This window comes from Pristis pectinata, chromosome 32, assembly GCF_009764475.1.
Source record: "Pristis pectinata isolate sPriPec2 chromosome 32, sPriPec2.1.pri, whole genome shotgun sequence".
NCBI lineage: Eukaryota > Metazoa > Chordata > Chondrichthyes > Rhinopristiformes > Pristidae > Pristis > Pristis pectinata.
The window spans coordinates 16,317,686-16,331,286 of NC_067436.1; the positions used below are offsets into that span (position 1 = coordinate 16,317,686).

At 44.7% G+C, this 13,601-nt stretch overlaps 1 protein-coding gene across 3 annotated transcripts in view; it reads left to right on the forward strand.

The window, feature by feature from the left end:
* Positions 1-13,601, forward strand: part of tmem266 (transmembrane protein 266) — a 153,073-nt gene that overhangs the window by 105,224 nt on the left and 34,248 nt on the right. For all 3 annotated transcript variants that reach the window (XM_052042769.1, XM_052042772.1, XM_052042770.1), the window contains exons 6-7: positions 615-671; positions 4,038-4,176. In XM_052042769.1, the coding sequence (XP_051898729.1) occupies positions 615-671; positions 4,038-4,176 (196 nt within the window). The remainder of the gene's footprint in view (positions 1-614; positions 672-4,037; positions 4,177-13,601) is intronic.

Sequence of the window (13,601 nt, forward strand, 5' to 3'; positions counted from 1 at the left end):
GTAACAAACTCATTGACAAACTTTGTGATGACCGACCAGTCTCACTTGGCATGCTGACCAGGAATAGAAATCCCACACTGCGGCAGGGGGTGAGAGTAGTTACATTGCTTCCAGCTCCTACCAGACCCGATCTGGTTCCTTGGTGTCAAAGTTGTGTTTATTGTCATCTGCACAAGTCCATGTGTGCACAGGTGCAATGAAAAACTTACTTGCAGCAGTATCACAGGCACATAGCATCAGATACGCAGCATTCACAAGAAAAACATAAATTAAACATAAATTATACACAATTTTTACAAGAAAGAACACAATTAGAACAAACTTTCATACTTACAGATCCCCATAGTAACGACCTGAAACTTCCCTTATTAGCGTGGTTCCATTTTAGATTTTTCATTTCTTTTGCTATCAAAAATTATTTTGAATTTGCCAAACAATTTCTGAATTTCTATATTTCTGTGCCAGGAAACTGCTCAAAAAAGGAAATCTATTCTTAATCTAATAGGTGCACAGTGCAAGCATTCTTTCAAAATGAATAGTAAAAGATTTTGTTAATCTAAAACTCAAGTTTCCATTGTGTTTTTTATCTCTCTCTCTCCCTCTCTCTCTATCAGACTGTCTTCAGGATTGTTGTTCTTGGCATTTGGGATTACATAGAGAACAAAGTGGAGGTGAGTTTAGTTCTCTTATGGTCTGGAGATCACACCTAGCACCCAAAGGCATTAAACTTCATAGCCAGATCATGTCCAGTCCTTATTCTTGATCAACGTTCTTACTCCTACAGACCAATGTTGTGTTGACTCCAGTGGAGGGAGAAACCAGTTCATGAATGGAGAAGAAGGGGGCTTTTTCTGCACCACCATTGCCAAGTGTAGCATCAGAAGCAACTTCATACCACTAACGTCAGAACCTAATAGTGCCAACTCTGGCAGCCTAGAATGGGTTCAGAGGCCATTCAGCCCTGCTAGCTTATTCCAACACATGGTGTATCTACACCTCAAGCCTTTACTCCATGTCCTGGAATTCTCTTAAACATCATAATTTCTTCAGTTGACTGTTTCTAATTATGACAGCAAGGTTGAGCATCTTTTGTCTTCATGATCTGTTCTTGGTGGGAGCAGAAGGCTCATCATGTGTCCTTGAACTTTGACTAAGTTGGAATGGAGAGTGTTGAAAAAGGATTTTCCAGGATATTTGTCCCCATAATGGCTGTTTTTATTCCTCGATTGTTCCCCTCTCCTAGAGAATAGGTGGGAGTGGGAAGGGGTTAGATGGTGAGGGACGGTGGTTCTAGTCTTGATGTTCCTGTCTCCAGGGAGCAGATGAGGCAGGATTCTAGGACTATCTGCCCATTAGTTTGGTGTGCTGTTTGCTTTGTAGCTCCCTTTGGTTGCATCTGTTCCCTCTGTCCAACATTCTGAGGTCCACCAACACCTGAGCTGGCCCGACGTTGATAAAGAGGCGGTCATGTCAACAACGTCATGGTCAGCTGCTCTTGTGCAAGGTGTGCAGACTTTAACCCCCATAACCCCTCATTCGATCAGCAGGCACTTAGGAGGGTTTGGCAATGGACACAAACCAACTCGATCATGAAACTGATCCCATTGGAGTAGAACGTGAGACATCTCTCCATTGGGATGTGCAGTCAAAAGGTGCCTAGGAACTGGACTTTATCTTCTTTGTTGCACCAGGCATGTGCTAAATATGGCATTAATTCCCCATCAGTTCACCCCAAATATTTGTGAAACTGGGCAAAAGTATATTGGAAGCAATGGTGGTTTGCAAACAGAATGATGTGTTGAAACAGGACTTGGAGGTTCCTGTTGGGGGCTGCTTGATAAGCTCACAATTGGAAAGAGTGACAAACCTTAAATGAACAGTTGCAAGGCTGCCTGGAGATGAGGGTAACCATGGAGGAGGGACTCACAGCAAGTTCCTATGTGTATCCCCACGCGATGGGCCACCCAGATGGAATCCCTGTGGACAGTGGGCCCTACACTACCATGAGGCAGGGCATGCCCAAGATGGGTGAGATCACTGTAGGCAGTGTTGATGTAATTTGTGTAAAGGCACTGTGAACAGCAAAGGGACAACCAGGGTTGCAGCCTCCTTCTCCCTAAGCATTGAAAATGGAGGCTGGGAGAAACTGTGAGCAAGGTATCAATGTCCCAGTCAGGACCTTTGAATTGAAGTCTCATTAGCAATCCCTGCACTTGGTGCTCCTAATTTTTCTGTGAGTATTAAACGAAGGTAGTAGGTTGCACTCCTTTGCTCCAGCTTGTGATGGTAAGTGAGGAAATGTGTAATGTGTGACTTCTGATGTCATTGGGATGTGACTGACATCAACATCAGACACAGTGGGGTGAATTGCACACAGAATTGCCCAGGGCATTTTCCCAGTGGAGGCACTTTGATCAGGAAATTATGACAGAGTAAAAACACTCGGATGTGCAACATGCTCATGATAAACAGCTGCTGATGGGTCCAATTTCGATGCTAGGGTGTGCCCATGCACTCTCTCACGTTCTCTCGCAATAAGTAACACAAGATACAAACATGCACACTCACATTGAAACTCACACAAGGACATGCATTCACAAACACCAACATACACACAAAAACACACACTCACTTACACTGAAACTCACACTTCAATGCAGACTTGCATGAGCGCATGTGCGCACACACACACACACCAGGATACACACATGTGCATGCACATAGGCACAGATGCTCACACCAGGATGCATAGAGGTTCAAACTCACCATGGTACATGGTCATGTACACACACACACACACACACACACACACACACACACAATCTCCAGCATTTTGAGTCAAACCCCATCGCAAGTCATGGGAGGACAGTGCACTAACACACACGGTGTTATTACTAAAATAAGACAGTAAGAAGCTATTAATGTAAAACAGGCTACACTAATCAGCCCTGCATAGTAAATGGTATTCAGCTCATTAACAATAAGTCCAGAGTTTCAGTTCACAGTTAAGTGAGATTCCCTTGTAGAAAGCAGCATGAAATGAAACAAGGGAATAATTATACTCCGTATGTGGGTAAAGTGAGTGAGTCTGCTTTCGTATTCATGCTCCTCTGTCCAAAATCTTCTTGCCTCTAGCAGCCTTGAATTGATCTATGAAATAAAAGGGGCACTGGCAGCAAGAATAAGAAACTGACAGAATAAGGAACACAGAAAGTTGTGACAAACAGTAGTTTCTTGAACTGGAGGACAGTAGAGAATGGCCAGGATCGATGCTGAAACTACCGTTTCTTGATATGTACCAATAGCAGGCTTTTACTTTTAATCTATAAGTTTTTTAGGATCTGGGTATCTCTGGCAGTGCCAATTTTTATTCCCCATCCCTAGTTGCCCTTGAGAAGGTGGTGGTGAGTCAAGCAGTCCTTCTGGTGAATCTGTTCCCAGAGTGCTGTTGGTAGGAAGTTCCAGAAGTTAGACCCAGCAATAGTGAAGGGCCAGCGATGTACTTCCAAGTCAGGATGGTGCGCAGCTTGGAAGGGAACCTACAGGTGGTGGTGTTGCCATGCATCTATTGCCCTTGCCCTCCCGGATGTAGAAGTGGCAAGTCTGGGGGCAATTTCAAAAGCTGGAAGCACAAATTTGGAAAGACAGTTAAAGAGCTATGGCCCATTGAATTCTGCAGTAGCCTAGCTGTGGCTTTCATCTGCTTTGATATGATGCCGATAGAAGGCACCTTGAGTTTGTATAACCCAACAGAAGGCACCGAGAGTTATTTAACCCAATAGAAGGCACCTTGTTATATAACCAACAGAAGGCAGCTTAAGTTTATATAACTCAACAGAAGGCCCCTTATCTAACCCAATAGAAGACACCTTTAGTTATTTAACCCAATAGAAGGCTCCTTGAGTTGGGAACTAAACCACTGTGGAGAATCATGAGCACATAGTACAGCCAGCGACATTCATTCCTTCCTTTGGTGATTTCTGCCTGCCACGTCTGTTTGAGGGGCTTGTGGTGACAGCTGCGATTGTACGTTGCAGGTGTTTGATGGCGCTGTCATAGTCCTGTCCTTGGCACCGATGGTGGCTTCGACGGTGGCGAATGGACCCAGCAGCCCATGGGACGCTATCAGCCTGATCATCACCCTTCGCATATGGAAGGTCAAGCGTATTATTGACGGTGAGTGGCAGCTGTCGCATTCAAGGTTTCATTGCTAATTGGGCCTTGCTCCTCTCGCACCTAGGGGTTGGTGTCTTTGCTACCTCACAAAAAGGTGCATTTGTATAGCACCTTTCACAACCTCAACATCTGGTTGTTTATTTGCTGTAGGGTTGGAGGAAATGCTCAAGTCCAGCTTGTTCACCTAATAGCACCCTGGGTGTGACATGATTTAAAGGTAATAAATTTGTTGGTCAGTTGTGGTAACTGATCAACATCAGTTAATCCACATCAGACCATGACATCTTGCAAGGCAAATCTCCCAGTGTGGAGAGAGAAGTCCCAGGCGTTCAAAGTAACTTGTTCAACCCCAAACATGTCACATCTCAAACCATTCTTACACTCTATCCGAAATAATATATTTTGTTTAACATGAGGGTGTTTGGTCTGAATATAAAAAATAGACACAATTGGCTTCTCAAGCCTGGTCCGATATCACAGCTGATCCCATGCTTTACCCATTTCCCCACCTGATCCTATTCCTTGATTCCCTGAGTGTTTAAATATCCATCCTTAAATACACTCAGTGGCTTGGTATCCACTGCCCTTTCGGGTAGAGAATTCCAAAGGCTTGCAATCCACTGAGTGGAAAAATTTCTTCCTCACCCAAAGGTGAGGGGAACTTGGAATTCTCTCCCCTGAAGGCTGTGGAGTTGATGTTGGTACTGAGATCACAAGATAGTGTTTGGTTGGTTCAGTGGAGACAAGAGATCATGATCTAATCAAATGGCAGAAATAATTTGAGGGGCGTAGGTAGGTTAGAAAGGAAACTTTTTCCCTCAGCAGAAGTATCTACAATTAGAAAGCATGGGTGTAGGATAAGGGGTAAAAGGTTGAGAGGGGATCTGAGGAAGAACTTTTTCATCCAGAAGGTAGTCGGAATCCGGAAACTGCTGTCTGGGTGATGGCAAAGTCAGGTACTCACTACATTTAAGAAGTATCTCAATGACCATTTGAATCACCACCATAGAAGACCTGGTAAATGGGATTAGTCATAGAGTCATACAGCATGGAAACAGGCCCTTCAGCCCAACTGGTCCATGCCAACCAAGATGCCCCATCTAAGCTTGTCCCATTTGCCTACATTTGGCCCATATCCCTCTAAACCTTTCCTATCCACATACCTGTCCAAATGTCTTTAAATGTTAATGTACCTGCCTCAACCATTTCCTCTGGCAGCTCATGCCATATATGGACCACCCTCTGGATGAAATAGTTACCCCTCAGGTTTCTATTAAATCTCTCCCCTCTCACCATAAACCTACACCCTTTAGTATAGATAAGAACTTGATGGTTGGCATGGAGATGGCCCAAAGTGCCTGTGTCCATTCCGTACAACTCTATGACTGACCCCCTTGTGCTCCTACCAAATGAGAGCAGGCTGATGTTCAACTGTGAAGGAATTACCTCACCCACTGACGACTTAATTGGCAAATAAAAAATACCCTTGCTTGGCTCCAAGATGCAAGCACAGACCCTCACTACAGTTGGCTAACATATCCACCCTGCCAGAATGCTAATATTAGCCCTGATGCAAAAATAGTCTGTGACTGTTACAGTCTGCAAGTTAAGAACTAGTCCCAGAATTAAACAAATATAGAAAGTGCAATGACGGCGAGATGTACAGGCTGTTATCCAATTCCAATTAAGTGGCAGATTTACAACAGGAAAAAAAATCACACGGTTGTGTGTTTCTGGAATTGGTAATCAATTCGACAATAACACACACTGTTCTTAATTTCATGCTCAGTAATGAACCTATGCTAAACATCAGCAATCTGTGGGCATTGCTCAATAAATGATTAGAGGTGGACCTTGTCTTTAATCAGATGAGGTGCTGACTTCTGCAGGGTCGTGATCCTGCAGTGCAGGACTGGCTGGTGTCCAGATGGCACTGAGAGTTGGCAGGCTATTTGATCATGTGGGGCATCAACACCGAGCCCAATCCAGACTTTGTCAAACACCCACACATATGTTCCCAGGCAGGGATGAGGGCATAGTACCAACCCTGGCCATCATATTTTTTTAACTCTTTCAGCACTGAGACTGACCTGTGTGTTCTGTGCAATATCCATAATCCTAATTCAATTACAAACTCTTGGGTTGTGGTTTTGAACCCCACTGCAGATCCACATATAGCTGGACTCTTTCATTACCCTACCAAGGGAGTGCCACACTGCCCACAGTGTAGTCTTTCAGATGCAATCTTAAACAAAAGCAGGGCAAGTTTTGTTTTACACAGAGGGCGGTGGGTGCCTGGAATGCAATGCCAGGGGTGGTGGTGGAGGCAGATACGATAGAGGCATTTAGGTAGGCACATGAATAGGCAGAGAATGGAGGGCTATGGACGTGTAGGCAGGAGGGACTTGTTCAGTAGGCTGTTAATTACTAGTTTAATTAGTTCAGCATAGCATCATGGGCCGAAGGGCCTGTTGCTGTGCTGTTCTGTGTTCTATGTTCTAAAAGCCCTTCCTGCCTTCCCTCAGATGGATGTGACCAACTAAAGTCATGGCCAGTACTTATCCCTCAGTCAATCCCAAAAGAAAACAGCTCATCAGGTCTCCAGTACAGTGCAGGAACAGGCCCTTCAGCCCACAATGTCTGTGCTGAACATGACACCAAATTAAACTAAATCACTTCTGCCTGCACTTGATCCATATCCCTCCATTCCCTGCGTATTCATGTGTCTAACAGCCTCTTAAACACCTCTATCGTATCTGCTCCTTCCACCACCGCCCCTGGCAACGTGCAACAGACACCCACCACTCTGTGTAAAAAAAAAATACCTGCCCTGCACATCTCCTTTAAACTTTTCCCCCCTTGTGCATGTCCTCTAGTATTTGACATTTCTACCCTGGAAAAAGATTCTTAATTGTCTACCCTATCTACACCTCTCATAATTTTATAAACTTATATCAGGTCTCCCCTCAGCCTCCAACCCTCCAGAGAAAACATCCCAAGTTTGTCCAACCTCTCCTTATAGCTCATACCCTCTAATCCAGGCAGCATCCTGGTGAACCTCTTCTGCACCCTCTCCAAAGCTTCCACGTCCTTGCTGTAATGAGGCGACCAGAATCGCACACAATTCTTGTCATCCACATCTGGTTTGTGGAGGCTTTCCTGATGCAGGGCTCGACCCAAAATGTCAACTATTCCTCTGCCTCCACAGTTGCAGCCTGACCCGCTGAGTTCCTCAAGCAGTTTTTTTTTTCCCCAATAGTTAGCAGGCAGGTGTAGCGGGTGGTAAAAGAGGACAAATGGCTTATTTATTACAGAGGGGTTGGGGAGGTTAGAAATAGTGGTTTTATTACAATTGTACAGGGCGCTGGAGAGGCCACACCTGGTTTAGTCCCCTTATTTTACAAAGGAGATGGTAGCATTGGAGACAGTCCAAAGAAGGTTCACCAGGCTAATTCATGGTATAAAATGATTGCTCTATCGAGGGAGGCCAGACAGGTTGGGTTTGTATTCTTTGGAGTTTAGAAGAGTGAGGGTGATCGTATTGAAACATGTAGGATCCTAAGGGGGCATGACGGAGTAGGTGTCAAGAAATTTTTATTCATGGGGGAGTCTTGAATGAGAGGACGTTGTTTCAAGGTCATTTAAAACTGAAGTGTATAGAAATTTTTGAACCGAGGGCAGGGAATCTCTGGTAGTCTCTCCACCAGGGCATTGTGGAGGCTGGATCGTTAGAAGTATTTAAAGTGGAGGTGGATAATTTGTTATTTTAAAAGGTCAGACATTGAGGGCTGTGGGGGACTGGCACAGAAGATTTGAGGCCACGATCACGTCGAAAAGTGGGGCAGGCTGGAGGCACCAGGTGGCTCCTGCTCCTATTTTCTTGTGTTCATATGCTTTGTAGAACTTGGTTATTGTTCTCTACATTACAGCCTTTGCAGTTCTTCATTGGCTGTCAGTCTGTAAGACACCCAGAGGTCACATAGGATGCTATAGAAATGCAACACTGCTTCCTTTTTTGTTAAGCTTCTGCAATCTTGCCAGACTGATAGACAAGCAAGAAACAACAGTTTATCGTGCATCAGCTCTGTCCAAAAATAACCCCCTTTTAATCCTCTTGATTGCATTAATGCAGATTATTCTCTATTCCCATTGTAGGCTGTTTTCCCAAACAGTTCATCAGCTGAACTGGTAATTATGAGCTCTCGTCTGCTAATCAGCATTGGACCTGTTCATTAGGAGCAAGTGGAATATCATTGACATTTACTTTGCTGTTTATGTCTAGTTTAAGAATTAATCAATTTAGATGACAAATTCAGATTCTTATTTTTAAAGTCTAGCATCGAATTGAACAATCAACCTTTAAGGAGAATCTCTTTGTGTTGCTGGGTCGTGTAGGTGTAAATATTTCAAAGCGAGCCAGCGATCCTTTTACAGAGATTTTTAAATGCCGACTATTATTGTAGATAGGAACACAAGAATAGGGGGAGGCCATTCACCCCCTCGACTGTCCACTGTTTAATGGGACTGATCTGCATCTTAACTCCATCCCCTGCCTTAGTTTGATAACCTTCACTATCCCTGAACAAAAATCTGTCAAACACAGTTCTGAGATTTTCAGTAGATCTCAGAGCTTTCCAGAAGTCCTGAACCCTCTGAGTGAAGAAGTCCTCTCTAACTTTAAGGCCAAGCTCCTTGTTCTGGACTTTCCAACCAGAGTAACAGATTCTGCCCAATCTATCAGACCTGATAGCAACCAGCCAGCATATCCAACACCCGTCCACCTACCATGTTATCCAGTGCCTTGATCTAGGCTACCTACCTACCTAACCACTACCTACTGTTTTCACTCTCCTCCTGAATATTTAAGAAAACAACAACAAAAGGAAATAGGAGCAGGAGTAGGCCACTCGGCCCCTCCAACCTGCCCCACCATTCAATATCATCATGGCTGCTCTGCCCCAGTCCTTGTCTCCTCTTCTGTGCCAGTTCCCCATTGCCCTCTATTCCCCAAGCTATCGAAAAATGATCTGCTTCCTCTTTAAATACCCCCCAGCGATCTTGCCCACACTGGGATAGAGAACTCCACAGATTCACCACCCTCACCAAGCCAGTTTTGGATCCAATTAGCCAGGTTGTTTGGATCCCAGTGCCGTAACCTTCTGGACCAGCCTACTGTGTGGGACCCTATCAAATGCACTGAATCACCTTTTACACCTACCTATGTGATCCCACATTGGTTTAATTGCATTTTAACAATGGCACTTCCAATAATGTAGTGTTACACTGGGGGTTCAACCTGGATTGTATGCCCAACCATCTGGACAGAGACTCAATCTGACAACCCCCTGAAGCAGAGGCAAGAGGACAACCCACCGAGCCAGTAGGTCCTGGATATCTCCTGCATGCAGCAACTGTTGAGAATCCACGGGTCTTTGCTTGGTTGATGAAATAAATGTGATTTGTCATTGCAAAGAAAGACCCATTGCAAAAGGGTTTGCAATGAACTCCACATCTGGTGACGCTGCCTCAGGAGCTCTCCCTGGTGCTGAAGTGTGCAGTGAAATATTTCACACATTGTTGAAATTGACAATGACAGACGAGGTTGGAAGGCACACACGTTACCTAAAAATGTTCCTTCCCTCCAGCCCAACACCCTTCAACCCCAAATTACCCTGCTGCTGCTTAGTGATCTCTCTGTAAATAGTAACTGTCTCACCTTCCTCGCCTTCATATTTGCCCAGCGACAGGTAGCATGCAGTGACTTAAAGGAGCCTCCACTGTTTGAGTGAGGGTGCAGGGTTTGTCATAGAGTGATACAGCAAGTAAACAGACCCTTCAGCCCAACTCGTCCATGCTGACCATGGTGCCCGCTGAAGCTAATCCCATTTGCCCACGTTTGGCCCATATTCTCCTAAACCCCTCCTCTCCATGTACTCATCTAAATGTCGTTTGAATGCTGTTATTGAACCTGCCTCAATCACTTCCTCTGGCAGCTCATTCCATATAAGCACCACCCTTTGCGTGAAGAAGTTGCCTCTCAGTTCCCTTTTAAATCCTTCACCCGTCACCTTAAACCTAGTTTACAGTTCCCCTTCTCTGGGAAAGACCATGTGTTCACCCTATCTGTGCCCCTCATGATTTTATACACCTCTGTAAGGTCACCTCTCTATCTCCTACGCTCCAAGGAATAAAGTCCTAGCCTGTCCAACCTCTCCCTGTAACTCAGGCCTCATAAATCCTCTCTGCACTCCTTCCAGTTTAATGATACCTTTCCTATAATAGGGCAACCAAAGCCATACACAATACTCCAAGTCTGGTCTCACCGACATCTTGTACAGCTGTAACATAACATCCCAACTCTTATACTCAGTGCCCTGATTGATGAAGGCTAGCATGCCAAATGCCTTCTTCACCACCCTGTCTACCTGTCTCATACCTGAGTTGTGGGAAAATTGGGATCAAGGCAAGAGTGAGTGAATTCTATCTAGTTGATCAACATCAGAACAAACCGCTCAGTTCATACGTAACAAAACACTTGCATTTCTGTAGCACCCTACCTCACTCCAGGATGTCCCAAAGTAAAACTGCTCTCTTTGTCAATAGGATGAATAGAGATGGGACGGGCAATGTGAGCAGAGCAAACTCCCACAAACTGTAAATAATAATCTCCAGTCAGCTACACACTTAATCAGACTCAAAGCAGCCATAAAGTTGCACATTTAATTTTTATTCCCCCATTCCACATTTGGCACTGTTAATTAGCATAATGAGCAAGAAAACAGGCATCTAAACATTGAATGCAATCTCTCTAACCTCCTCCTTGAATACAACCAGACACTTTTCTATACAGACTTGGACATCCTTCTCAGTACTGAGCAAATAACAATCTATATCTTCTTCCAATAAATGTTGTTGGGGCTAGGTTTATACAATACAGCACAGGAACAGGCCCTTCAGCCCATGATGTTGAGCCAAACTAATTAAACTAGTAATTAAATGCCTAACTAAACTAATCCCTTCTGCCTACACAATATCCATATCCCTCCATTCTCTGCACATCCATGTGCCTATCCAAGAGTATCTTAAATGCCTCTGTTGTATCTGCCTCCACCACCACCCCTGGCAGCACAATCCAGGCACCCACCGCTCTCTGTGTAAAAAAAACTTGCCCCACACATCTCCTTTGAATTTACCCCCCTCACATTAAATACAAATAATTTATAGATTAGAGATTACCAAATAGCCTGAATTAAGATGGATAGGTCCCTGTTGCATTCCGAGGACAGAGCTTCAGTTAATATTAAATGCTTCTTCCCTTTCCTCGCCTCTCTTTTTTCTAGCTTTTTTTTCTCTCTCTCCTTACCTTTGACCCATTCCCCAGTGAATCTGCTCTCCCCTCCTCCCCTGCACCTACCTATCACTATTTCTTACCTGCATCTACCTATCACCACCTTGTGCCACCCCGCCTCCCCTCTTTTGTCCACCTATCACTGCTCTGCTTTTCCCTCCTATATATTGGGCTTCCCCTTTTCCTATCTTCAGTCCTGAAGAAAGGTCCCGACCCAAAACGACCGCCTGCTTTTCTCCATGAATGCTGCCTGGCCTGCGAGTTCCTCCAGCGTCATCGTGTTTTTCATCCAGATTCCAGCATCTACAGTCCTTAGTTTCTCTAATATTAAATTATATTGGATGAATAATATCCAAAGACATGGAATAGATAGTGAAAGGAGCAGGCAGACTCCTGCCGTTTCTGTAGTGCTATTAACATTCCAAGGGTCCTCACAGACAAACTGCTGATGAGACTTCTGTGGCACAAGTTGCATCTTTTTTAAAGGTACTATCTATTGGCTGGTGGGTAACTCTGGGAAGGTTTGATTTTCCCGAACTGAATGAATGACTTGGACATTTCAAAGTCAGTCATGTTGCTGTGGGTCTGGTAACCTTCTTGACAGGGTAAGGATGGTAGATTTACTCCCTTTTAAGATAAGATTAAGATATCTTTATTAGTCACGTGTACATTGAAACACACAGTGAAATGCATCTTCTGCGTAGTGTTCTGGGGGCAGCCCGCAAGTGTCGCCACGCTTCCGGTGCCAACATAGCATGCCCACAACTTCCTAACCTGTACGTCTTTTGGAATGTGGGAGGAAACTGGAGCACACGGAGGAAACCCACACAGACACGGGGAGAACGTACAAACTCTTTACAGACAGTGGCCAGAATTGAACCCAGGTCACTGGTGCTGTAAAGCGTTACGCTAACCGCTACCCTACCATGCCTGCCCCTGAAGAGTGTTATTGAGCCAAATGGGTTCCAGTAATTTTGCACTACTTTAAACTTCCAGATTATTAACTGATTTTAAGTTCTACAGCTGTCGTGTTGGGACTTGAATGTTGGTCTGTTAGTCTCTCGGCTGTTAGTCTGGACACCTGGGTTGTTAGTCCAGTAATTTAACCATTGTGCCTCGTGTTGGCTTAAATGGGAGAGAGTCCGGTGTTGGAGGAGAATCTACAAAGAAGCAAAGGTAGCTCAGCCATCGACATCTGGTTATAGTGGAAGAAATTGTTAATTATTGGATGTAATTGATTATTAATTACCTTTCACACCAAAGGACTTGCCTGTTTCCAAGTCAATTCCAGAATTTTTCCAATAGGATTTTGTGACTTCTTGTATTGGGTCTCCCTCTGGTGGTGGAACTCTTGAATGACAACAGCAATTTTTGAGTGGGGCTGAACACAACCATTAAATTGGACCCTTTTGTTTTCACTTACATTCCTTCACTCCACACTTGGAGCTGACAGTTCTGTAACAGGTGAGGGAAAGGTCATCTCCTACCTGTGCCGTCAAATCTCCCCATGACCTTCTCCACTCCGACAGTGTTGGTTAGGCCACACCCGGAGTATTGCTTCCAATCCCAAGCACCCCACTGTGGGGAGCAGGTGAAGGTCCCAGAGAGGATGCAGAGAATGACGGACTTCACTCACAGGACCAAGGGGAGGAGATGGGCTTGTTCTTCTTGCATCACGGAAGAGTAAGCGGTGGTTATTCTCTGGACTTCTCTGCCCCAGAGGTTTAGAGAGGCTAGATCATTGGGCACACCTAAAGAGGAGGCTGAAACTTTCTTGAAAGATTGGGGAATTGAGGGCTGTGGGGAACTGGCATAGAGGAGGAGATGAGGGCTGGAGCAGATCAGCCATGACCGTATTGAACAATGGGAGAGTGTTGAGGGGCCCAACTATCTACTTCTGCCCCTATTTTCTTATGTTCTTATTTTATATAAAACTATATCAAACTTTAGTTGGACAGCACTTGGAGTATTGTGTGCAGTTCTGGTCGCCCCATTATAGGAAGGACGTGTAGACTGTGGAGAGGGTGCAGAAGAGTTTCACCAGGACGCTGCCTGGATTAGAGGGCATGTGCTATAA